Source organism: Oncorhynchus nerka, linkage group LG14 (assembly GCF_034236695.1).
Source record: "Oncorhynchus nerka isolate Pitt River linkage group LG14, Oner_Uvic_2.0, whole genome shotgun sequence".
Taxonomy (NCBI): Eukaryota; Metazoa; Chordata; class Actinopteri; order Salmoniformes; family Salmonidae; genus Oncorhynchus; species Oncorhynchus nerka.
Genome location: NC_088409.1, coordinates 62,912,857 through 62,939,263, shown reverse-complemented (window position 1 = coordinate 62,939,263; position 26,407 = coordinate 62,912,857). Strand labels below are relative to the sequence as shown.

Below are 26,407 nucleotides of genomic sequence, written 5' to 3'. Positions count from 1 at the left end.
AAGGGGTTAAGTGGTTGTAAAAGTGAAAGGTTAATATTCCCAGAGTTAGTCCTTTTCTCCATTAACTGACTCTCCTTCCATTCAATTCTCCTCCTCTTTGTGTTCTCCGCTCCTATTCTCCCTCTTTTTCATATCCCCTCCTTCCTCTCCAGGTTTATCAATGCAAGACGGAGAATAGTACAGCCCATGATTGACCAGTCAAATCGCTCAGGTAATAATTACCACTGTATTCCCTCCTCTAATGTATTGTTACTGGTGTATCTATACATTTCTAGGTTGTATTGATGCTATAGGTGTGTATTTTGAATGCATATGTGTGTAGCTGATCGATATGCACAGTCAGGTTAGGTGAATGATGTGCGTGTGTGTTTGGTTGACCAGGTCAAGGTGGTCCTTACAGCCCAGAGGGAGCAGCACTGGGGGGCTACGGACTGGACGGCCAAGCCCACCTGGGTCTCAGGGCAGCAGGTAAGAGACAGAGATAAGGACGACTGGGTCATGTTCATTAGGCAACAAAGAGAAGAAAACGGACTGAAGCAGGGAGGCAGTACCAGAACTCCAATAAGAAATGCTCTTTTCCATTTTCCCATTTGAAAAGGTTTTGCTATGGTGTGCCAGACTGAACATGACCCTAGTGCATGTGGTATGTTGTTGTACAGTACCTCCTAATATAAATTCCTCTCTCTCACTCTCACTCTCTCCACAGGTCTTCAGGGGATGCCGTCTCTTCCCGGAGAGTACCCCGGGGCCCTGCTGTCCCAGTCTGGCTACCCCCACGCCGGCCCGTCCCTGCACCCCTACCCCGGCCCCCACCCCGCCATGCTGCTGCACCCGCCGCCCCACCCCCACCCCGCCGATCCCCTCATAGGCCAGGGCCTGGACATACACGCCCACTAACTGAGAAGGAAGGGTGTGAAGGAGAGGGGAGAGAGGAAAGGGGAGAGAGAGGCCATCCTGGGGGAGATGGGGGCTCACACACCCGCCACACGCTAACTACGACAGCATGGCGCAAGTCCAAATGTTTACATTCCCGCCGTAAGACACTGAAATCCACAGTCACTCAAGCCATTGTCTGCAACATGCATACACTTCCACCGCTGGCCCCTCTTATACCATCAATAACATACTTACATTCCATCTCAGACGTAGACAAAGACACACACCACACTGAGCCCCTGAGTGTGAGCCAAACCCACTTCAGGGTGGAAGAGGCGAGCGTCCTCAGCCCCTCTACATACTCTATGGTGACAGTGAGCAGTCTGACTCCCAGGATAGCGCCCCCTCTAGGAGCATAGAGGAACACCCCACACGGACCACTGACCAGCCAACTTGCCTCTCTCTCCCACCTGGCCTACTGGCCAACCAAATGGAAAGACGGAAGGACACAGGTCAGACACACAGCTCCCGATCTGCCTGGGTCACCTTAACCTCCATAACTCTTATGACCTCACACAGCCCAGGCTTGAAGCGTTGTGATTGGACAGAACGCCAGTGATACACTCTAACCTCTCTCCTCCACGCCCCAGGCCACACCCAGTCTTCCCACACCGACAACTGTCACACACACACCGTATTTCATTTGACCTTTTTTTAGATCTATTTTTGTATTTATATGTGTCAGAGAGGTGGGACCTGACAAAAGTCCTGTGAACAGTGATCTTTCAGGGCTTCACTCTGCATGACTCTTGTACACTATGAATGAGCTCAATTTGTCTCTCTCAATTTGTTCAAGGACGTACCTTGGTTTGTTTAAATAGGTTGGAATGAGTTGATCACTTACCTCCTTAAGATCCTGTCAGACGTGAATAGTAGGGTTTACTGTGGGATCCACATCATAAGCCAAACAGTGAACACACACACACACACACACACACACACACACACACACACACACACACACACACACACACACACACACACACACACACACACACACACACACACACACACACACACACACACACACACACACACACACACACACACACACACACACACACGATCCTGTCATACCATTTCATGGTCCATGTTGTCTGCCGTTGTGTTTGAGGAGGACAGCCAAGGGCGTTACACACGCTGCATCTTCCTCAGTCCCTTATGGGTCTCTGATCAAATAATTTATTTCCAAATGTTGGTGACAATAATTGATGATAACGATGTTACAGTTATGATTTTGCTTATAGTATTAAAACCTTTCTTTTGTAAAAGTGTGTGAATTACTTTTTCTTTGAGTTTGCCCTCCAATTATTTGCTGTCAGATGTGAAAAGTCAACACGGTAATGAAATACACAAATCAGTATTAGGAATCAGTATCTTGAAAACAATATTTTCTTCCTGGTACAATCACATGTCGTTACTATATGCTAATTGTCTCATTTTCAATTGATTTATGCTGCAGTTTTGTACCTCCTTCTTTTCTTATTTTTCTCTACTAGCCTAGCATCTTCCCTGACCTCTCTCCCTTAGTTTAGCACTTTGTTAATTTTTTACTCCTCATTTTCCCTCTGTCTTTCCACATTCCTTCCTCATTCACTTTATACCTCCTCCCATCTGCAGGGCCATGTGCAACAAGGTTCAAATCCAAGCCAAAGTGATTACTCATTAAATGTCAAACACGATTCAAACGCATTTGGCCTGGCCTAAACCCTCCTCCTCCACCCGGCCATCCATTCAATCCCCACCTCACCCCTGTCCTGTGATAGATGCAGCCTGCAGCAGGGGTCAGAGTTCATACAAGGGTCAACAGGAAATGGCCTGGCTTTATGACCCTCGGGGCTGACTCCAAGTCCCACCACATATTTTCCTGTCCACACACTCATTCGCCTTGTCCATCTTGTCACTCTCTCTCTTTTTGTGTGTAACCCATGCCATGCTAGTCGTGTCCCAGCTATAAATTTAGTCCTCAATCCGTGGACACACACAGTTGGTTCATAATTTGTTGCACTGCAGGTCCATTGTTTACACCGAGCTTCCTGAACATGTGTATGAGTTCATTTATGAACGTGTTCCTCTTGCTTATTATCTTGACTATGTAAAGTGACTTTGGAGCTGGAAAAGCACTTACAATTACTATTTAAACACCATAGTCCCACAGAGAACATAAGTGACTGTATGATCGTCTGAAGGAGATCTCAGAGCCAACAGCAAACATACAGACAGCAGCAGTGAGATTCTATTCATACTGTTTTCACTTTGTGATTGCTTTTGATAGCTAGAGTCCGTAGCCTCACACAAACACAAAATCCATTAGCTAGTGGAAATTGCATTGCATAAATGTGCCAATACTGGGAAAGGCAAGGGAGAGAGAATAGTGTGCACAGCCACAGAGCTCAGTGAGGGAAACGTATAGCGTGAAGTCATTATGGCAACTAAGTCTACCTTAACAATGAAATAACCCAAAACTGGAAGGCTAGAGCAGGAGAAAATATTATAAAACACATATTTTTATATTGTAAATATAACCTTAACCTAACCTTAATGTAAACCAGATGTATTCAATATTTGTGAGAACATTGTACTTGTATAATGAATCCCAGCAGGATTTTGGCAGACATGTGTTGCAGATTATTTGAGTTACAGAAATACAATGGCTAAACAATATTGCTTCCTATTTTTTAAGTCTTCATATGAGCAACTCTGTTTGAGGATTGTGTTTTGAGAATAAAAATATGCATATTGTATGTGTATCAATGCTATAGCTAATAGGTCTGAATGAACGAAAAGGTGCACGAAAAAAATCTCCATTTTGTTTATATGTCTGTGTGTGTGGTTTGTTTTTAAGCGGAATGCGGAATGCTGAATGTGTGTGTGCGCGCGCAAGTGTGTTTGTGTGTGTGTGTGTGTGCGGAGGAGGGCCTCTGGTGGTCATTAATCATTCAATTACACACCTGTCAGAGTTCAGACAAGGGGAGAGAGCTGCACACAGGGGGGGAGAGAAAGAAAGAGGGAGAGAAAGTGAGAGGAAAAGTGTCCGAAGACAAAGCCTCAACAGGGGGAAGCGGTTTGTGACAACGAGTGAAAGAGCAGAATAGGACAAAAGGGACAAACAAAATAAGAGTGGAGGCCAGAGAGACAGTGACAGACAGATGAGCTCAGTGACGTGCAGTCCCATATGGAACGACCATCGTCAGAGCAGACAGGTCAGGATCCAACGACGACGCTCCGCTCGCTTTCACAAGCCTCCATTAAAAATCGCACAGGACGATGTAGAATAGAACCATTTTATCTGTCAGCCAGAGAGGGGAAAACAAGAGTTGGTAGCTCCGACGGTCGTTTACCACAGAGTTCAAATACTGTTTCCAGCCTGGGAACAGCCCGGATGTGTAGCAGCCTGATGATGCATAAACTGGAGTAATGTCGTGAATAATTGATTGAAAAGTGTTTGGTCCTGATTCACAAATGTCTCTCATCTATTTATCACTATTAGGAGAGGCTGCCAGGCCCATTAGAACAGCTGCTCGTTAGATGCCTGTCAATCAAGGGGGAGGGGAGACACACCAGGCACACTGATACTGGTATACATTTAGTGTGAAGAACAAGTGTTTGTGATATACTGTTTAGTGTGAATATTCATGTTTTTCCATTGTTCTGGTGTTGCCTTGTGCTTGGATGTGCATGTACTTTGTGTGTGTGAGTATGTGTGCGAGCGTGCAAGTGGGTATCTTTGTGTGACCATCTTTTTTTTCTTCTCTCTCTCCCTCTCTTCTCTCTCTCCCTCTCTTCTCTCTTCTCTCTCACTCTCACTCTGCATCAGGACGGCCTCTATGTTTAGCTGCAGCTAGCTAGCGAAGTCCTAATTTTAAAAGCCTCAGGCGTCTGCCATCTGTGTGCTCGTCACCGCCATATATCAAATGCACGGCTGGACTGAATGTGTAATATGGTCCCATGTATGCATAATATATCACGTGATCATGTAGGTAGGTGTGTGTAGTAGGTAAAGTCTCAGCCAATGTTCCTCCATCAGTCTCTCTCTCATCAGGTTTGACTGGGCTGATGGAGGGCCCAGATGTTTCTTAGACCTGGTTAAAAGACTGAAAAGCAGGCAGAATGCCAGATGTCTCATTAGGCAAATTTGATTAGGTTTCTCATTTAAAATTCTGAATGAGGCAGTTCCATATGTATGAATGTATGGGAGGGCACGTGTGTGTGTGCATTCATTTGCATACGAGGCATTCTGTATAAGTAATTGCATGTGCATGTATATATTACAGTATGCCCGTGTGTGTGTGTGTGATCTGTGTCTATGTGGTAGAGCTACCATGTGTCTGTGTATGGTAATACATGGGCTTGCATAAGGACCTGTCTGCTCCACTGTTCACTCTTTAGCATCAAAGTATTATAATGAGCAGATGTCTAGAATGCTGTTTTTACTGTATGCAAACGTAATTTCACATTCCACCATCCTAAAGCATGACAAATAATGTTGATTATAATAATAACAGAATGAAGTTAAAAACAGAGGACATATTACACACAACATAATACAATCGGATCAACAGTTATTTCTTGATAGCTGTTAATTCAGGCATTCCCAACACATTTCTCTCCCTTTCTCAAACTCCTTATTCACTAACGAGCTCCACTGTTATGCTTAACTATTGCAACCCAGAGGAAACAGACAGATGTGGTGTGGTACTGCAACCTAGTGGTCAGCATGGAAAACACATCAACTGTGTTCTAACCATGGAGCCAGCCTGCTGAAAACCTCCATGCCGTGCCCCAATTTGAATTTTAATTAGAATTGAACCTTTATTTAAATAGGCAAGTCAGTTAAGAACAAATTCTTATTTACAATGACGGCCTACCAAAAGGCCTCCTGCGGGGACGGGGGCCTGGGATGAAAAATAATACAAATAAATAAAATATAAATATTGGACAAAATACACATCACAACAAGTGAGACAACACTACATAAAGAGAGACCTAAAGACAACAAAGCATGGCAGCAACACATGACAACACAGCATGGTAGCAACACAACATGGAAGCACCACAAGATGGTAGCAACATAACAAGAACATGGTAGCACCACAACATGGTAGCAGAACAAAACATGGTACAAACATTATTGGGCACAAACAACAGCACAAAGGGCAAGAAGGTAGAGACAATAATACATCATGCAAAGCAGCCACAACTGTCAGTAAGAGTGTCCATGATGGAGTCTTTGAATGACGAGATTGAGATAAAACTGTCCAGTTTGAGCTCGTGCCAGTCGCTAGCTGCAGCGAACTGAAAAGACGAGCGACCCAGGGATGTGTGTGCTTTGGGGACCTTTAACAGAATGTGACTGGCAGAACGGGTGTTGTATGTGGAGGATGAGGGCTGCAGTAGATATCTCAGATAGTGGGGAGTGAGGCCTAAGAGGGTTTTATAAATAAGCATCAACCAGTGGGACTTGCGACAGGTATACAGAGATGACCAGTTTACAGAGGATTATAGAGTGCAGTGATGATATAAGGAGCATTGGTGGCAAATCTGATGGCCGAATGGTAAAGAACATCTAGCCCCTCGAGAGCACCCTCACCTGCCTATCTATAAATTACATCTCCGTAATCTAGCATGGGTAGGATGGTCATCTGAATCGGGGTAAGTTTGGCAACTGAGGTGAAAGAGGACCGATTACGATAGAGGAAACCAAGTCTAGATTTAACTTTAGCCTGCAGCTTTGATATGTGCTGAGAGAAGGACAGTGTACCATCTAGCCATACTCCCAAGTACTTGTCCAGACTACCTCAAGCTCTAAACCCTCAGAGGTAGTAATAACACCTGTGGGAAGAGGGGCATTCTTCTTACCAAACCACATGGCCTTTGTTTTGGAGGTGTTCAGAACAAGGTTAAGGGTAGAGAAAGCTTGTTGGACACTAAGAAAGCTTTGTTGTAGAGCATTTAACACAAAATCCGGGGAAGGGCCAGCTGAGTATAAGACTGTATCATCTGCATATAAATGGATGAGAGAGCTTCCTACTGCCTGAGCAATGTTATTGATGTAAATTGATAAGAGTGTGTGACCTAGGATCGAGACTTGGGGTACTCCCTTGGTGACAGGCAGTGGCTGAGACAGCAGATTTTCTGACTTTATACACTGCACTCTTTGTGAGAGGTAGTTAGCAAACCAGCCCAAAGACCCCTCAGAGACACCAATACTCCTTAGCCGGCCCACAAGAATGGAATGGTCTACCGTCTCAAAAGCTTTGGCCAAGTCAATAAAAATAGCTGCACAATATTGCTTAGAATCAAGAGCAATGGTGACATCATTGAGGACCTTTAAGGTTGCAGTGACACATCCATAACCTGAGCGGAAACCAGATTGCACACCTGAGAGAATACTATGGACGTCAAGAAAGCCAGTTAGTTGACTATTGACAAGTTTTTCCGACACTTTTGATAAACAGGGCAAAATAGAAATAGGCCTATAACAGTTAGGATCAGCTTGATCTCCACCTTTAAATAAAGGGCACACCGTGGCTGCCTTCCAAGCAATGGGAACCTCCCCAGAAAGGAGAGACAGGTTAAAAAGGTTAGAGATAGGCTTGGAGATGATATGGGCAGCAACCTTAAAGAAGAAAGGGTCTAAACCATCTGACCCAGATGTTTTTTGGGGTCAAGTTTCAGGAGCTCCTTTAGCACCTCAGACTCAGTGACTGCCTGCAGGGAGAAACTATGTGGCGGGGCAGGGGAAAAAGAGGGAGAAGAGGAGAATCAAGGATAATCGCATTAGAAGGTGTGGGAGATGAGGAAATGTTGGACGGGCAAGGAGGCATGGCTGAGTCAAATAGGAATCCTGACTTAATTAAGTGGTGATTTAAGAGCTCAACCATGTGCTTCTTGTCAGTAACAACCACATCATCAACATTAAGGGACATGGGCAGCTGTGGAGGAGAATGATTTATTCTCCAGGTCTTTAACAGTTTTCCAGATCTTCTTGGGGTTAGACCCACAGAGAGAGAACTGCTCCTTAAAGTAACTAACTTTGGCATTCCGGGTAGCCCAAGTACACTTATTTGTCATTTGCCTGAACGAGAGCCAGTCAGCCTGAGTAAGCGTGTGCCAAATGCCAATTCTTGAGGTGGAGTAACTCTGCCAGATCACGGTCGAACCAGTGGCTGAACCTGTTTTTAATTTCCATTTTCTTTACGGGGGCGTGTTTGTTATCAAAAAAGAAGGTCCAAGCATCTTCGACAGAGCTGATTCTATACCATTTTACAGAGGCCAGTTCATGAAGGAAGTCTTGCTCATTAAAGATTTTTAGCAAGCGTCTATGACAAATCAGGACAGGTCGTTTCACTGAGCAGCCATTACGAACACAGGCTGTAAAACAGTGATCACTCAGGTCATTACAGAAAACACCAGACTGATACCTATCAGGATTATTTGTGAGGATAACATCGAGGAGAGTAGCCTTTTCTGGGTGTTTAAAGTTTAATGCTTAAAACCAGCAAATCAAATCGTTTCGGGACAGACGTGGTGGAGACCACCAAGCACTGAAGGTGATTCTCTGTAAAGATTGCCACTCCCCCACCTTTGGAAGATCTGCCGAAAAGGTTATAACCAGAAAGGTTAGTATTCAGTATTCAAAACACTCTTCCTTAACCCCGTCTCAGTAATGACCAACACATCTGGATTGGAGCTGTGAACCCACACTTTCATTTTAGGTAATAAGCTTCTAGAGTTAACGTGCAGAAAACCCAGGCTTTTACGAGAGCAGAAATCCGTGAAACAGATATCGGAGCACAAATCAGAATTGGGGCCTGAAACAGTAGATGGGCCAGGGTGTACATGCATATTTCCAGATATCAACAGTAATACAATCAAGGCACGGCAGAGGACAGAGAGAGCTCTGCAGTGCTGATTTATGACATCTGAATGCACATTAGATGGCAACAAGATCATATTATACAGCAATTTCATCAGGTAACATGAATACAAAGCCGGCGAGAGGTGGCTAGAATAGGATGGAAGGCCAAAAGTCTGTGTAACCAATAGAGAGTCAGAGTCCCGAGTCTGGGAACAAACAGTCTGTCCCACGGTTGGGTAAAGAAAGTTTGTAGTCAACAAAGTATGCAGGAGTCATGAGTCAAAAAGCAAAAGAGCAAAATGGACAAGAAAATAATAGAATATATAACGACTTGGGGCTAGCCATTGTAAGTTCAGAGCCACTCGCCCCAACTGAGTGCTGGAGGTGAGCGAAAGCTCGGGAGAGAGGGGGGAGTGTGGTGGGGGTACCTGTACCAGACAGGGGGAGACAGGCCAGGGAAGACGGTGAACAGATCTCCAGGTGGAATCCAAGCAGCAGTGCAGCAGGCAACAGGAATAGGTGTCACACCCACTTGGGAGAAACTTTTATTTCTGGAGGCAGATTTCTTGTAGAAAATCCCAGTGGTCTCACTGGTCTCTGAACAGCAGGAGGTAAATCCCAGTGGTCTCACTGGTCTCTGAACAGCAGGACGTAAATCCCAGTGGTCTCTCTGGTCTCTGAACAGCAGGAGGTGGCTTCAGAGGATGCTTCAAAGACTCCTGCAACTTGTTGGGCCCAAAGGCCTCGACACCTTTGCCTTCACACCTTAGTGCTAATTGAATTTGTATCTGGTCTGTCCTAGCAAGCCTGGGAGCCTTAACTCAGCTATCAGTACCCATAAAATAAAATATATCACTGTAATGTACTTTCTTTTTCTTCTTGGTTTTCAAAATAGCATCAGACCAAACACTACTCACTCAGTTCCAGGTTGGATGGTGTCCTCAGGTCTCTGCTGTTTGTTTGCTAGAGCACCCTCTGTATAGCTTGGAAACAGGAAACCTTGGTAGCAGTAATCTATCCGGTTAATTTTGGCCATAATTAGGTTGTAGGTTTGGAGTTTTGATCTGGAGCGAAGGCCATGCTGTGGAGGGTAGCATCTATGGAGTGCCTCATGGACGCTGCGGAGACTAACCTGAGTCCTGTCTCCCCTTCTGAGGTGAGGCCTGGAGTTGTACAGCTGGGGATCCTTGGCCCTCCGTTCTGCTGCCCTCCTCCTCCCTCACCGCTACCACAACCTCTGAGATTATGTGCAGTGCCTTTGCCAGAACACTAGAGGGCGCCGGTGGGTCATCAGTTACACTTCCTGTGCCAGTTTCCGGCTCTGCATCACTGGAGTATTCCTTGCCCTTCTCGCCGTGCCCAGGTCTCCGGAGGGTCCTCCGATTCGTGCTGCGTCGTGATTGGTTACAGTGCAGTGTGCGCCTGCGTTGCCATTGGCTCAGGGATTGTTGGGCCTCGGTGCTGAGCTGGCGCGTGGCGAGACGAGGGCGGAAGCTGCTGATGTAGAAGAGAGAGGCGTACAGGGACGTCAAGTAGTAACCTCCTGCAAAATAGAGAGACAGACACAGAGGTAGAGAGAGAGAGAAACAGTGATCGAAAGAGGGTTACTACTGTATAAGGTGGGTCCGTGTACACATAAGTGTCCGTGTACACATACAGTGTCAGTCAAAAGTTTGGACACACCTAGTCATTCAAGGGCTTTTCTTATTTTTTTAAACTATTTTCTACATTATAGAATAATAGTGAAGACATCTAAACTATGAAATAACACATATGGAATCATGTAGTAACCAAAAAAGTGATCAAATCTCATAATTGAGAATCTTCAAAGTAGACACCCTTTGCTTTGATGACAGCTTTGCACACTCTTGGCATTCTCTCAACCAGTTTCATGAGGTAGTCACCTGGAATGCATTTCAATTAACAGTTGTACCTTGTTAAAAGTTCATTTGTGGAATGTATTACCTTCTTAATGAGCTTGAGCCAATCAGTTGTGTTGTAGGTGTTGTAAGGTAGGGGTGGTATACAGAAGACGGCCCTATTTGGTAAAAGACCATGACCATATTATGGCAAGAACAGCTCAAGTAAGCAAAGAGAAATGACAGTCCATCATTACTTTAAAACATGAAGGTCAGTCAATCCGGAAAATGTCAAGAAGTTTCAAAGTTTCTTCAAGTGCAAAAACCATCAAGCGCTATGATGAAACTGGCTCTCCTGAGGACCGTCACAGGAAAGGAAGACCCAGAGTCACTCTGCTGCAGAGGACAAGTTCATTATAGTTACCAGCCTCAGAAATTGCAGCCCAATTAAATGCTTCACAGAGTTCAAGTAACAGACACAACTCAACATCAACTGCTCAGAAGAGACTGCGTGAAACAGGCCGTCATGGTTGAATTGCTGCAAAGGAACCACTACTAAAGGACACCAATAAGAAGAAGAGACTTGCTTGGGCCAAGAAACACGAGCAATGGACATTAGACCGGTGGAAATCTGTCCTTAGGTCTGATGCGTCCAAATGTGAAATTTTTGGTTCTAAACGCTGTGTCTTTGTGAGCTGCAGAGTAGGTGAACAGATGATCTCTGCATGTGTGGGTTCCACCATGAAGCATGGAGGAGGAGGTGTGATGGTGCATTGCTGGTGACACTGTATGTGATTTATTTAGAATTCAAGGCACACTTAACCAGCATGGCTTCCACGGCATTCTGCAGCGTTAAGCCATCCCATCTGGTTTGCGCTTAGTGGGACTAACATTTGTTTTTCAACAGGACAATTGTCCAACACACCTCCAGGTTGTGTAACGGCTATTTAACCAAGAAGGAGAGTGATGGAGTGCTGCATCAGATGACCTGGCCTCCGCAATCACCCTGTGGCGAAATCTGCTCGGAGCCTTCACCGTGCGCTGCCACTTTAAGAGCGCATGAGCAGTAAGGAAGGAGGAAATAAAGAGAGCTCGTTCAGCTCTTTGGGGAGGAACTCTTGGGTGGCGCGACAGTTTGATTGTGTGTGCTGTGTTGCAGAATTTTTGTTTGTTTTCAGCGTTTGTAGTTTATAACGTATTTAACTCAATCTTCGGTGTGATCGCTTTAGATCGTGGTTGTTTTTGTTTGGGACCGCGCCCGTTATGGATCGCATGGATTAGTAGCAACATTGTTGCGAAGCTTTAACAAACAAACCAACAAACCATCGGACAGTCAGACACCGGCAGGCCTGAAGATCACAGCTAAGATTTATCTTTTTCTCTCTCTTTCTCTTCCCTCTCATTCCAGTGCTTTACCCTGCAACAGACTCTCTATTTTTTAAATGCACTTCCCATTGAAGTTCATTAGAGCTGGACTATTATTTCCCTGCCAGAAGTATTTGGATGGACATTTTAGTAGGTTACTTGCAAGTTGTATATTATGTGAACTGTATTGAGGAGGGGTGTACTAATGACATGTGGCCGAGAAGACTGTGGACATTTTTAAGGCCTTTGTTGTGTCGATGAACACCCCCACATTCATACCCTCTGCACTCATCCACTAGAAAATAATACAGATTATTGCAAATCCTATGTTGATGACTGGGTTCGTTCTTGTATGAAGTTGCTGTTGAATTGCTCTGCCATTATTAGTATTATTGTATGAGGTATTATTGTTTGGGTTACCCCTGTGCTGTGATGTGGGTTTTATATGGTGTGTATTCTCTTTTCTCTCCACTGGCTATCTGGTAAACAGACTACACTCTAGGCAGTCTCTTCTGCTGATGTGTGTGGGTCTGGTAGTGGTTCTCTCTATTCTACTCTTTTCCTTTCGGCATGGTTAATACCTGCCTGGCGCCCGAACAAAATCTTTCTTTACCCCTCTCTAATAAATACCGCTACAACCTGACCTCAACCCAGTTGAGATGGTTTTGGGTGAGTTGGACCGCAGACGGAAGGAAAAGCTGCCAACAAGTTCTCAGCATATGTGGGAACTCCTTCAAGACTGTTGGAAAGGCATTCCAGGTGAAGCTGGTTGAGAGAATGCCAAGTGTGTGCAAAGCTGTCACCAAGGCAAAGGGTAGCTACTTTGAAGAATCTAAAATCTAAAATATATTTGGATTTGTTTAACACTTTTTTGGTTACTACATGATTCCATATGTGTTATTTATTCCATAGTTTTGATGTCTTCACTATTATTCGACAATGTAGAAAATAGTTCAAATAAAGAAAAACCCTTGAATGAGTAGGTGTGTCCAAACTTTTCACAGGTGCTGTACATGTTTCTGTGGGTCTGCGTGATACGTTTGTATAATTTGTACCCTCTCCCTGCAGCTGTGTGGGGTCCAGTAGCTCCATCATGTAGTCAGTGTCCAGCTGCAGAGTGACCACATCACCACGCAGAAGCACCCAGGTCAGACAGGGCAAGAAGTCATCAGCCCCATACACCACACCTGAGACAGATGTGAGGAGGGAGTCAAAGGTCAATGAACTCCAAACATTATCCTTAATAGAGTTTATGGTGAATTTCACCATACCTAAAGAAAGAGAGAGACATACACTAACCCTAACCAACCCCATTTACTCCACATACCGAGGCTGAGGAGGTGTACCCTGCACCACCCACCTGGGTTGGCATTGGCCGTCATGCTGTGGTAGATGGTCTTGCAGACCTTGAGCAGGATATGGACCTTCCTGCTGGGGGAGTAGGACTGGTGCATGGCTGACCACCTCTGCTGGATCTTCTCCAGGGTGACAGGGTCAGGGACCCCCGCCCCAGGCGTCCCTTCCAGCTCCTCCACCCCCCGGCCCTCCAGGAGCCGCTGGTTCTCCCTCAGCTTCCGCAGGCTACCGTCGTGGTCCCGACAGCTCTGGAGGCAGGTGTACAGGTGGGTGTTCACAGGCTTTAGGGCCACCTTATGTAGGGAGCGCTCCAGTATGGCATCTAATGTAGATAGAGGACAGAGAGAAGGAGAAAATGGATGATAAGGAGAGACTGAGGTGTTAGAAACCAACTCTGGAATATTATGTAGTTGAGTATTCGTCCGTCTTGGCTTTGTGGTGGATAGTGAACTAAAGCAGTTTTTTTTGTATAATAGTAGTGATATTCTGTTTTCTAACACTCACCCAGCTCCCAGTCTGTTGTGTCGGCCATACTGTCTATGAAGATGTGTATCTCAGGACAGTCCAGCAGTGTCTCTCTCAGGGCAGTGAGAGCCGTACGCACCTCCTGAAGCAGGTCCGCACCTGTCATGTCAGGGATAAACCCAGCCCCCAGGGTCATCTCAACGAATCCCATCACTGCCTCGGCAAACACTCCGTCCCTCCGCTTGCTGAGCTCCTGCACCCGCTTGGTCAGCCTCTTCTGTGAACGCCCCAGCCCACCAATGGCGAGGCCCACAACCGAGAGGCGGTGCATCACCTTGTCGGCCAACCGATGCGAGGGGTGGGGGGCATGGGAGGGATTAGTGACCGACTCCGGCTCCTCCTCGACGCTGTTGATTGACAGCGAGTCTAGCTCCGGGGAGGGTGGGTGGAGGAGGGAGAGGGATGGTGGTTGGGAAAACCATACATTGTCCTCAATCCAGGACACCCTCTGAGGCGACTGAGGGGCAGGGCTGAACAGGGGCTTGGGGTCTGAGGGGTGCATGGTAGTGCGGTCCTGGCTCCCTGTTCTGTGGAGTGACTCAATGGAAGAATCCCTACTGAGGCTCCTCAAAACCACCCCCTCTTTAGGGGTGGGGGGAGACGGGGCAGCCTGGACTACAGGAGACCCTATAGACAAGATTAAACATTTGGAAAGTATTCAGACCCCTTCATTTTTCCAAATTTTGTTAAGTTTACCTTATTCTAAAATTGATCAAATATCTTTTTTCCCTCAATCTACACACAATACCCCATAATGACAAAGCGAAAGACATTTTTGCAAATGTATATGAATATAAAAAATACATATTTACATAAGTATTCACACCCTTTGCTATGATATTTGAAATGGAGCTCAAGTGCGTCCTGTTTCCATTGATCATCCTTGAGATGTTTCTACAACTTGATTGGAGTCCACCTGTGGAAAATTCTATTGATTGGACATGATTTGGAAAGGCACACACCTGTCTATATAAGGTCCCACAGTTGACAGTGCATGTTAAAGCAAAGGACTTGTTCATAGAGCTCAGAGACAGGATTGTGTCAAGGCACAGATCTGGGGAAGGGTATCCCAAAAAATTATGCAGCACTGAAGGTCCCCAAGAACGCAATGGCCTCCTTCATACTTAAATTGAAGAAGTTTGGGACCACCAAGACTCTTCCTAAAGCTGGCCGCCCGGCCAAACTGAGCATTTGGGGAGAAGGGCCTTGGTCAGGGAGGTGACCAACAACCCGATGGTCACTCTGACAGAGCTCCAGAGTTCCTCTGTGGAGATAGGAGAACCTTCCAGAAAGACAACCATCTCTGCAGCACTCCTCCAATTAGGCCTTTATGGAAGAGTGGCCAGACGGAAGCCATTCCTCAGTAAAAGGCACATGACAGCCGCTTGGAGTTTGCTAAAAGGCACCTAAAGGACTCTCAGACCATGAGAAACAAGATTCTCTGGTCTGATGAAACCAAGATTGAACTCTTTGGCCTGAATGCCAAGCGTCACTGTAGGGCACCATCCTTTCAGTGAAGCATGGTGGTGGCAGCATCATGCTGTGGGGATATTTGTCAGTGGTAGAGACTGGGAGACTAGTCAGGATTGAGGCAAAGATGAACAGAGCAAAGTACAGAGAGATCCTTGATGAAAACCTACTCCAGAGCACTCAGGACCTCAGACTGGGGCGAAGGTTCACTTTCCAACAGGACAACGACCCTATGCACACAGCCAAGACAACGCAGGAGTGGCTTTGGGACAAGTCTCTGAATGTCCTTCAGTGGCCCAGCCAGAGCCGGACTTAAACGCGATCGAACATCTCTGGAGAGACGTGAAAATCGCTGTGCAGTGACATTCCCCATCTAACCTGACAGAGCTTGAGAGGATCTGCAGAGAAGAATGGGAGAAATTCCCCAAATACAGGTGTGCCATGCTTGTAGCATCATACCCAAGAAGACTCGGCTGTAATCACTGCCAAAGGTGCTTCAACAAAGTACTCAGTAAAGGGTCTGAATACTTATGTAAATGTGATATCAGTTTTATTTCTTTAAAAAAATAAAATAATGTTTTTGCTTTGTCACTATTGGGTATTGTGTGTAGATTGATGAGGGAATTAAAAACAGTTTAATACATTTTAGAACAAGGCTGTAAAGTAACAAAATGTGGAAAATTCCGAATGCGCTGTATCAGTTAGTCGTTGGTTGATTTTGGTTTTGGCATAATGGCTAGGTGAGCTCTAAAATGTCTCATTGGCTACAGAGAGAAGATTAATGAGGTGACATTTTCCCACAGACAGGATGGACATGGATAATAAAACAACTTTAAGGTCCAATGCAGTCGTTTAAAATATATATATATTATTTTTTATATCAAATAATTTCAGCTCTTACACTAAAAGGGCATCATCATCATTTTCACAATTTCTCAGAATTATTCCAACCTCGTAGTGAGGAAATAATGATAAAACTAAAGAAATCATGTTTTTGACCACACTGGGCCTTTAACAGCAAAAGCACTTTACCTGGATTATTAGGACTGCAGGGCTCCTGCTCCAATGAGATAGCTCTCTTAGTAAGAAGATCCGCCCCTGGCCATGGTATGGTACTATAATTAGATGGCCGATTAACTCGCTGTGGGCTGGTTGGTTGATGTGTCAGCCAGTCATCGCCATGCTCATGGAGATACAGTGGGTTGATGATGGACAGAGCACCATTGGCTGCTGTCAGCTATTGAACAGAAGACACACTTGAGAGGGAGCTTGACTGTGTATTTAAAAGACATGAGGATCTTCCCGAAAATGTTAAATTATCATTGGAGAATGATTTGAACTTGATACAATATAATGGTTACAGTATTAAAGGTTGTTTTTATCTCAATATCAAATTATTTCTGGGTAAGAAATAAATACCTTACTGTAGTGGTCAAAAATAAACAAAAATAGCTTTATAGCAAAATAATCTTTCTTAATCAATCATTTTACTAGGATTGTCTGGGAGAGGTCTGAGTGTGAGGGGAAGGGCACCAAAGTGGAGGATGGGCCTAATGGGAGAGAGGTTATTGGCAGAGAGGTTTAGAACTCTCTTTGTCATTGGTCTATTACACCTTGTACCGCCTGGTGATGTCATCAGGCAAGCCAAAACTCCACCCATGCACCCATTCATCCTGTGTATGCGAGCCAGAAACTATCAGGAAATAACACTAACCACGTTTCCTTCCACAGTTTTAAAGAAATCACGACAGCTGTGATGGAGACAGGAAGTTTCCATCAACTTTTAAAATGCAGAGATCATTTCCTCTTTCGACATTTGTGTCTGTAAAATTATTTATGCGAGAAATGGCGGTGAAAACACCTTTATGCGTAAATATTGATTTAATAACCATCATATTGAAGTAAACACGCGATGAGGTCCTCCCACTATGACTCTGGCTACAGATAAAATAAGTTATGATGAACTTCACAGGATGGTGAAAGTGCACGGTGATGAGCTTGATGCTCCTTTCCAATAAATATCGATGGTGACATGATGATCGATGCTGGACTGCCATTTGACAAATAAAAATATCCTCGCTCTTATCCATAATAATCTCATCACGGAGACTAGCACAGTATCTGTGAGCTGTTGGATATTGCGCACGGGCCAAGGCCAAAGTAGGCACATTTGCTATTTAAACACAACAGTTTTTGTGACAATTAGATGGAAGCACATTAAACTTATTCTGTACATGAAAACTCATCATGATTTATATTCACAACAAGTCAGTTTGGTGGAAACAAACCACTGGTGAGAAAATGCACATATTTTCTTTAACGCTGATTCTAGAACATTTACTAATTGGATGGAAACCTAGCTACTGATATCATTTCCTCACACTTTTACAGTGATAGCTTCTTCAGCTGTTGTTACAATATGATATCAAAACACAAGAAAAACATACTTTTGACTGCACTGGGCCTTTAAAACCTATATAGATTTGAAAACGGACATACAGCATTCAATTGTAAGATACAACTCTTCGAATGAAGAGCAATAGGAGCTGTGAAGTCAGTCTGAACTGAGGTACACCTCTACTCAATTATAATTATGAGAGGGACATTTGACTGAGATATTGTTACAAAGCAACAGGAACACCCAGAGCAGACTTCTGCTCAACGTGAACCACATGTCAAACCATGGCAACACATCCGCTGGAATGGGTCTCTAACGAGATGTCATGTTAAAGCACATTGCAACACAGTGAATACACTATATATATACAAAAGTATGTGGACACTCCTTCAGATTAGTGGTTTCGGCTATTTCAGCCACAAAAATCGAGCACATAGCCATGCAATCTCCAAAGACAAAACATTGGCAGTAGAATGGCCTTACGGGAGAGCTCAGCGACTTTCAACAGTAGGTAGCCTAGTGGTTGGAGCATTGGGCCAGTAACCGAAAGGTTGCTAGATTGAATCCCAGAGCTGACAAGGTAAAACATCTGTTGTTCTGCCCCTGAACAAGAAAGCACACAGCTTGAAATAATCATTTTAACACGTTTGTTCATGTTTTGAAAACAACTTTTTAGTTATCAGATTTGATTTGTTTTATTAATTCACTGTTATTCACTGCTCCTAGGCCATCATTGTAAATAAGAATTTGTTCTTAACTGACTTGCCTAATTAAATAAAGGTAAAAAAAAATACATTTAAAAAAATGTGGTTTTTAGGATGCCACCTTTCCAACAATTCAGTTCGTAAAATTTCTGACCTGCTAGAACTGCCCCAGTCAACTGTAAGGCCCAGTGCAGGAAATGTTATAGTGAAGTGGAAATGTCTAGGAGCAACAACGGCTCAGCCGTGAAGTGGTAGACCACACAAGCTCACCGAAGGAGACCGCCGAGTGCTGAAGCGCGTAAAAATTGTCTGTCCTCGGTTGCAAGCTTACTACTCAGTTCTAAACGGCCTCTGGAAGCATCTTCAGCACAATAACTGTTCGTCAGGAGCTTCATGAAATGGTTTTCCATGGCCGAGCAGCCGAACACAAGCCTAAGGTCCCCATGCGCAATGCCAAGCGTCGGCTGGAGTGGTGTAAAGCTTGCCGCCGTTGGACTCTGGAGCACTGGAAACGCGTTCTCTGGAGTGATGAATCACACGTCACCATAGTCTGACGGACTAATCTGGGTTTGGCGGATACCAGGAGAACGCTACCTGCTCCAACACATAGTGCCAACTGTAAAATTTGGTTTGGAGGAACAAAGGTCTTGTGCTGTTTTTCATGGTTCGGTCTAGGCCTCTTAGTTCCAGTGAAGGGCAATCTTAACGCTACAGCATACAATGACATTCTAGACGATTCTGTGCTTCCAACTTTGAGGCAACAGTTTGGGGAAGGCCCTTTCCTGTTCAAGCATGACAATGACCCTGTGAACAAAGCGAAGTCCATACAGAACTGGTTTGTCGAGATCGGTGTGGAATAACTTGACTTGCCTGCACAGAGCCCTGACCTCAACCCCATTGAACACCTGTAGGATTCATTGGAATGGCAACTGCAAGCCAGTCCTAATTGCCCAACATCAGTGCCGACCTCACTAATGCTCTTTGTGGCTGAATGGAAGCAAGTCCCCGCAGCAATGTCCAATAACTAGTGGAAAGCCTTCCCAGAAGAATGGAAGCTGTTATAGCAGCAAAGGGGGACCAACTCCATATTAAAGCCCCTGATTTTGGAATGAGATGTTCGACGAGCAGGTGTCCACATACTCTTGACCATATAGTGTAGGTCCCAACCTTTATAGACATGTTATGAAGCTATGAATACAGCTGATTACCTGTATGGTGCACATGGCAGTACCAGGAGCCCTCTGAGTCATGTGATCAGGCTGGAGGTCAGAGGTGAGACACAGCCAGGACTCTACACACAAACAGATACACAAAAACAAAGAGAGGAAAGGAGGAGTGAAAGGAAGATGATAAGTGGAAGAGAGCGTGGGCGAGGAAGAGGAGAGACGACGAGGGTGAATTCAGACTTGGACCCAGCTGGGACAGACTGCTGGACTGTAGCTGATCTGTTACACTGTAGAGCCACAAAGGGAGGAACAGACACACTGGAAACATGAGAAAGAGAGAGAGAGATATGGAGTGAGAGAAGCAAAAGAGAGAGAGAGACAGAGAGAGAGAGAGAGATATTGAGTGAGAGAAGCAAAAGAGAGAGAGAGACAGAGAGAGAGATATGGAGTGAGAGAAGCAAAAGAGAGAGAGAGACAGAGAGAGAGATATGGAGTGAGAGAAGCAAAAGAGAGAGAGAGACAGAGAGAGAGAGAGATATGGAGTGAGAGAAGCAAAAGAGAGAGAGAGACAGAGAGAGAGAGAGATATGGAGTGAGAGAAGCAAAAGAGAGAGAGAGACAGAGAGAGAGAGAGATATGGAGTGAGAGAAGCAAAAGAGAGAGAGAGAGAGAGAGATGGAGTGAGAGAAGCAAAAGAGAGAGAGAGAGAGAGATATGGAGTGAGAGAAGCAAAAAAGAGAGAGACAGAGAGAGAGAATTGAAAAAATATATGAAACATTTTTGAGAGTGAGACCTTCCATTACAAAGCCATCACCTACAGAGAAATAAACCTGAAGAAGAGCCCCCTCCCTAAGCAAGCTGGTCCTGGGGCTGTGCTCATAAACACAAACATACCTCACAGAGCCCAAGGACAGCAACACAATTAGACCCAACCAAATCATGAGAAAACAAAAAGATTACACATTGGAAAGAATTTACAAAACAAACTAGAATGCTATTTGGCCCTAAACAGAGAGTATGAAGTGGCAGAATACCTGGCCACTGTGACAGACCCAAAATTAAGGAAATCTTTGACTATGTACAGACTCTTTGACTATGTGAGAGAGGTCACTGAAAGCATACCTGGCTCTCAAGATAAGACAGGCTATGTGCACATTGCCCACAAAATGAGGTGGAAACTGAGCTGCACTTCCTAACCTCCTGCCAAATGTATGACCATATTAGAGACACGTATTTCCCTCAGATTACACAGACCAACAAAGAGTTTGAAAACAAATCTAATTTTGATAAACTCCCATATCTACTGGGTGAAATACCAGTGTGCCATCACAGCAGCAAGATTTGTGACCTGTTGCTACAAGAAGGTCAGCCAAGCGAAGAACAAACACCATTTTAAATACAACCTACATTTATGTTTATTTATTTTCCCTTTTGTACTTTAACTATTTGCACATCATTACAACAGTATATAGACATAATATGACATTTGAAATGTCTTTATTCTTTTGGAACTTTTGTGTTCCAAAAGTGTAATGTTTACTGTTCATTTCTATTGTTTATTTCACTTTTGTCTATTATCTACTTCACTTGCTTTGGCAATGTAAACATATGTTTCCCATGCCAATAAAGCCCTTAAATTGAATTGAATTGAGCGAGAGAGAGAGAAAGAGAAAGAGAAGTTAATGAGATATATCAGATGCATAACTGATAAATACTGTAGTCAGTATATATACCGTAGGTTGTTGTAACTCACCTGCTCAGCGAGTAGAAGACCACTAACTGAGCCGGATCAGAGAAGCCTAAATATGACTGAGATGGCTGATAAACTGAGAGAGTAGAAGAGAGAGATTATTAAAAGACGTAAAACAAACTAAGAAGTTGAGATTTAACTTTACGTTGTTTTTTTTTTAAACAACGGGGAAGTATGAAGTATGGCTGTTGAGGTTCTGGACAGGAAAACATACATGTGTGTGTGTGTCCTGCCTATATGGGGTTGTCTCTGATATATCCACTCTCTCCTCCAGTGGACACACAACAGGACGGGCTGGGAGGCAGAGTCCCTCAACACCAGGAAGCTCTGTGAAAGGAGAGAGAGAGGTGACAAGAAGCCTCATTACACTGTGTTTGGGCGTCAGGAAACAGTGATTGTGCCGAGCAGCTTCAGAGAGAATGGACTTACTCATTGTTTTGTAGACCAGTCATTCAAGGCCTACAGAAGTGAGCAAGCCAGGTTAGCCTCACACCGAAGCTAACTAAGTGGCAGAGAATGTGCAAGCACAAATAACACACACACATTCATATACTCACCACAAACTCACAGTGAAATACAGTACCAGTCAAAAGTTTGGACACACCTACTCATTGAAGGGTTTTTCTTTATTTAAAAAAAAACATTTTCTACATTGTAGAATAACAGTGAAATAACACATACGGAATCATGTAGCAACCAAAAAAGTGTTAAACAAATCAAAATATATTTAATATTTTAGATTCTTCAAAGTAGCCACCCATTCTCTCAACCAGCTTCATGAGGAATGCATTTCAATTAAGAGGTGTGTATTGTTAAAAGTTCATTTGTGGAAGGTCTTTCCTTCTGAAGCCAATCAGCTGTGTTGTGACTAGATAGGGTAAAGTCCAAGTATTTATTATGGCAAGAACAGCTCAAATAAGCAAAGAGCAAAGACAGTGCATCATCCATCAACCACTGCCACATGAAAGGAAGACACAGAGTTACCTCTGCTGCAGAAGAGTTCATTAGAGTTACCAACCTCAGAAATTGCAGCCCAAATAAATGCTTCACAGAGTTCAAGTAACACACACATCTCAACATCAACTGTTCAGAAGTGACTGTGTGAATCAGGCCTTCATGGTGGAATTAGTGCAAAGAAACCACTACTAAAGGACACCAATAATAAGAAGAGACTTGCTTGGGCCAAGAAACACGAGCAATGGTCATTAGACCGGTGGAAATCTGTCCTTAGGTCTGATGCGTCCAAATGTGAGATTTTTGGTTCTAAATGCTGTGTCTTTGTGAGCTGCAGAGTAGGAAAAAGGATGATTTCCGCATGTGTGGGTTCCACCGTGAAGCATGGAGGAGGAGGTGTGATAGTTTGGGTGTGCTTTGCAGGTGACACGGTCTGTGATTTATTTAGAATTCAAGGCACACTTAACCAGCATGGCTACCACAGCATTCTGCGCCGATACGCCATCCCATCTGGTTTACGCTTAGTGGGACTATCATTTGTTTTTCAACAGGACAATGACCAAACACACCTCCAGGCTGTGTAAGGGCTATTTGACCAAGAAGGAGAGTGATGAGTGCTGCATTAGATGACATGGTCTCCACAATCACCAAACCTCAAACCAATTGAGATGGCTTGGGATGAGTTGGATCGCAGAGTGAAGTAAAAGCAGGTATTCAGCATATGTGGGAACATCTTCAAGACATTTGGAAAAACATTCCAGGTGAAACTGGTTGAGAGAATGCCAAGAGTGTGCAAAGATGTCATCAAGGCAAAGGGTGACTACTTTGAAGAATCTCAAATATAAAATATACTTTGATTTGTTTAACACTTTTTGGTTACTACATGATTCCATATGTGTTATTTCATAGTTCTGATGTCTTCACTATTATTCTACAATGTAGAAAATAGTACAAATAAAAAATAAAACTTGAATGAGTAGGTGTGCCCAAACTTTTGACTGGTACTGTAAGTGAGTGCGCAATAAGGCTACAGAAGTGGGTTTAATGAACATTGTGTTCAGATGCCTGACTGTGATAGTGAGTGACACATTGGTATGTTCACATTGTGCCAAGAACAAACCATGGGAAGCAGCAGTTTGATGCAAGGCAAGCTATTTTAAATATCAAGTTCTCTAAATATCGATGCATATCGTCAACTAAATTTGGGGAAGAGAAATTAACTCCCCTTTTTTCACTTCATAATTTGCAGTGCCTTCAGAAAGTATTTATACCCTTGACTTATTCCACATTTTGCTGTGTTACAGCCTGAATTCAAAATGGATTACATGTTTTTTTCCCCTTCACCCAACTACACACAATAGCCCATAATGACAAAGTGAAAATGTCCCAAAATTATTTTGCAGCTTCACTATAGAAGTACTACAATATAGAAGTATCTAATTTACATGAGTATTCACACTCCTGAGTCAATACTTTGTAAAATCACCTTTGGCAGCTATTACAACCGTGAGTCTTTCTGGGTAAGTCTCTAAGAGCTTTCCACTGGGATTGTGCAACATTTGCCCATTATTCTTTTCAAAATTGTTCAAGCTTTGTCAAATTGGTTGTTGATCATAGCTACACAACCACGTTCAGGTCTTGCCATAGATTTTCAAGAAGACTTATTAAGTCAAAACTGTAACTCGACCACTCAGGAACAATTACTGTCTTTTTGGTAAGCAACTCCAGTGTATATTTGGCCTTGTGTTTTAGGCAATTGTCCTGCTGAAAGGTAAATTAATCTCCCAGTGCCTAGTGCAAAGCAGACGGAACCAGGTTTTCCTATAGGATTTTGCCTGTGCTTAGCTCCATTCCATTTATTTTTTTATCCTGAAAAACTCCCTAGTTCATAACGATTACAAGCATACCAATAACATGATGCAGCCATCACTATGCTTGGAAATATAGAGAGTGCTACTCAGTAATGTGTTGTATTGGATTTTCCCAAAACATACTGTAACACTTTGTATCCAGGACAAAGTGAATTGCTTTGCCACATTTTGGCAGTATTATTGTAGTGCCTTGTTGCAAACAGGATGCATGTGTTGGAATATTTTTATTCTGTACAAGCTTCCTTCTTTACACTCTGTCAATTAGGTTAGTATTGTGGAGCAACTGCAATGTTGTTGATCCATCCTCAGTTTTCTTCTATCACACCCATTAAACTCTGCAATTGTTTTAAAGGGCGGCAGGGTAGCCTAGTGGTTAGAGCGTTGGACTAGTAAGGTTGCAAGTTCGAATCCCCGAGCTGACAAGGTACAAATCTGTCGTTCTGCCCCTGAACAGGCAGTTAACCCACTGTTCCTAGGCCGTCATTGAAAATAAGAATTTGTTCTTAACTGACTTGCCTAGTAAAATAAAGGTAAAATGAAAAAATATCATTGGCTTCATGGTAAAATCCCTGAGCGGTTTCCTTCCTCTTAGGCAACTGAGTTAGAAAGGACGCCTGTATCTTTGTGGTAACTGGGTGTTTTGATACACCATCCAAAGTGTAATTAATAATTTCACCATGCTCAAAGGGATATTCAAAGTCTGCTAATTTGTCTTCTACCAATAGGTGCCCTTCTTTGCGAGGCATTGGAAAACCTTCTGTGTTTGAAATTCACTGCTCGACTCAGAGATCTTACAGGTAATTGTATGTGTGTGGTACAGAGATGAAGTAGTCATTCAAAAATCATTACACTATTATTGCACACAGAGTGAGTTCATGCAACTTATTATGTGGCTTGTTAAGCAAATATTTACTCCTGAATGCCTATTGACTTAATTCAGGGTTTCATTTTTAATACATTTGTAAAAATGTCGAAAAAACAATTCCACTTTGACATTATGGGCTATTGTTTGTAGGCCAGAGACAAAAGTAAATCTACATTTAATACCTTTTAATTGCAGGCTGTAACACAACAACATTTAGAAAAAGTTACTTTGCTTATACCACCAATTCAACCTAAACCCTGACATACAGTAGTTCTTACAGTGTAATAGGATGCTGTATCCAGATACTGGATCACCATTGTCTCAGCATACTCACTTGTCTCAGTGGCTGATCTTGTTAAAACTGGGTCCTTAAGATAGCTGGGGTTCTTTGGCAAACCAAATGTATTTTCTGCATCGATCAACTTCTACGCCGCTACTCAGTCCGTTCCGCTTTCTTTCAGTCCATCTGTATCTCTCCTCTCTTACTTTTTCACACATGCAGTACTTCTGCATTCATTTCCCTTCGTGCAAAGAAAAGGGAACTACAAAAGTAACTCGACATACTGTAAGTGTCTGCTTCCAAATTCACCTGTAAAATCGCAGCCTGTCCACATGCTAACCTAATGTACCAAGGTGGCCTGGATGCAGAGAGGTCAACCATGAGGTCAGACAGTAGATAGTGTCATGGGCCTACACAGTGTGTCTGTCCTAAATGACACCCATTTCCCTACATAGCGCACTACTTTTGACCAGAGCCCTATGGGTAGTAGAGCCTATGGGCCCTGGTGAAAAGTAATGCACTATATAAGGTAATAGGGTGCCATTTTGTAAAGACAGAGGTCACCCTAGCTGGCCGGCCCCAGAGGGCAGCATGGGCCTTGTCTCTATCCCAGTGGCCCAGGTGTCCTGACACCGTCGCAACTTGTCCAGCAGAGTCAGGGGCCTCCATTCTCTGTCCTCACCGTGCCACTCACACCTCTAGAGATATTGACACAAAGGTAGTTTGAGGCTTCATAATATGCTTTTACAACATACAGGGGAGGTTTTCCGGACACATATTAAGTCTAGTCCCGGACTAAAAAGCATGTACAATTTTAAATGCCTGTTCGTCCAGGACGACTCTTAATCTGTGTCCTGGAAACCACCAGAGAGCTCGTATAAAATAGATCTATAACCCCAGTGGGTCCCTAATAATGATCCATGGGGGGGGAGAAAAGACCCTCACCTGTGAGTCATTCTTCTTATCCTGATCTACAGAACACCCTCATCATCCCAGACTAGAGAGGACACCACAGAAACATAGTGTCACGAATCCCGTTTCCTGAGTC

General features: G+C 43.8%; 2 protein-coding genes across 5 annotated transcripts in view; one reads left to right on the top strand and one right to left on the bottom strand.

Annotated features, from left to right (window-relative positions):
- The window catches only part of LOC115141652 (homeobox protein meis3-like), a 10,348-nt gene extending 8,141 nt beyond the window's left edge, over positions 1–2,207 (top strand). The window contains exons 11-13 of the mRNA XM_029680709.2: positions 153–211; positions 382–468; positions 707–2,207. Of these exons, the coding sequence (XP_029536569.2) occupies positions 153–211; positions 382–468; positions 707–897 (337 nt within the window). The 3' untranslated portion in view covers positions 898–2,207. The remainder of the gene's footprint in view (positions 1–152; positions 212–381; positions 469–706) is intronic.
- A 3,144-nt stretch (positions 2,208–5,351) lies between these two features.
- Positions 5,352–25,826, bottom strand: LOC115141650 (ras and Rab interactor 3-like). Of its 4 annotated transcripts, none has more exons than XM_029680704.2 (9): positions 25,414–25,826; positions 21,604–21,716; positions 21,393–21,465; positions 19,683–19,765; positions 16,405–16,609; positions 13,882–14,529; positions 13,349–13,699; positions 13,077–13,208; positions 5,352–10,340 (listed from the first exon to the last, which is right to left on the bottom strand). In XM_029680704.2, exons 4-9 carry the CDS (start codon positions 19,722–19,724, stop codon positions 9,925–9,927), a joined length of 1,794 nt encoding a protein of 597 aa, XP_029536564.1. In that variant the 5' UTR covers positions 19,725–19,765; positions 21,393–21,465; positions 21,604–21,716; positions 25,414–25,826; the 3' UTR covers positions 5,352–9,924. The 4 variants fall into 4 exon arrangements, with proteins under 4 accessions (XP_029536564.1, XP_064856321.1, XP_029536566.1 ...); XM_065000249.1 differs by having other exon boundaries at positions 13,382–13,699; positions 25,414–25,825; XM_029680706.2 differs by lacking the exon at positions 21,393–21,465.
- Positions 25,827–26,407: the final 581 nt, after the last annotated feature.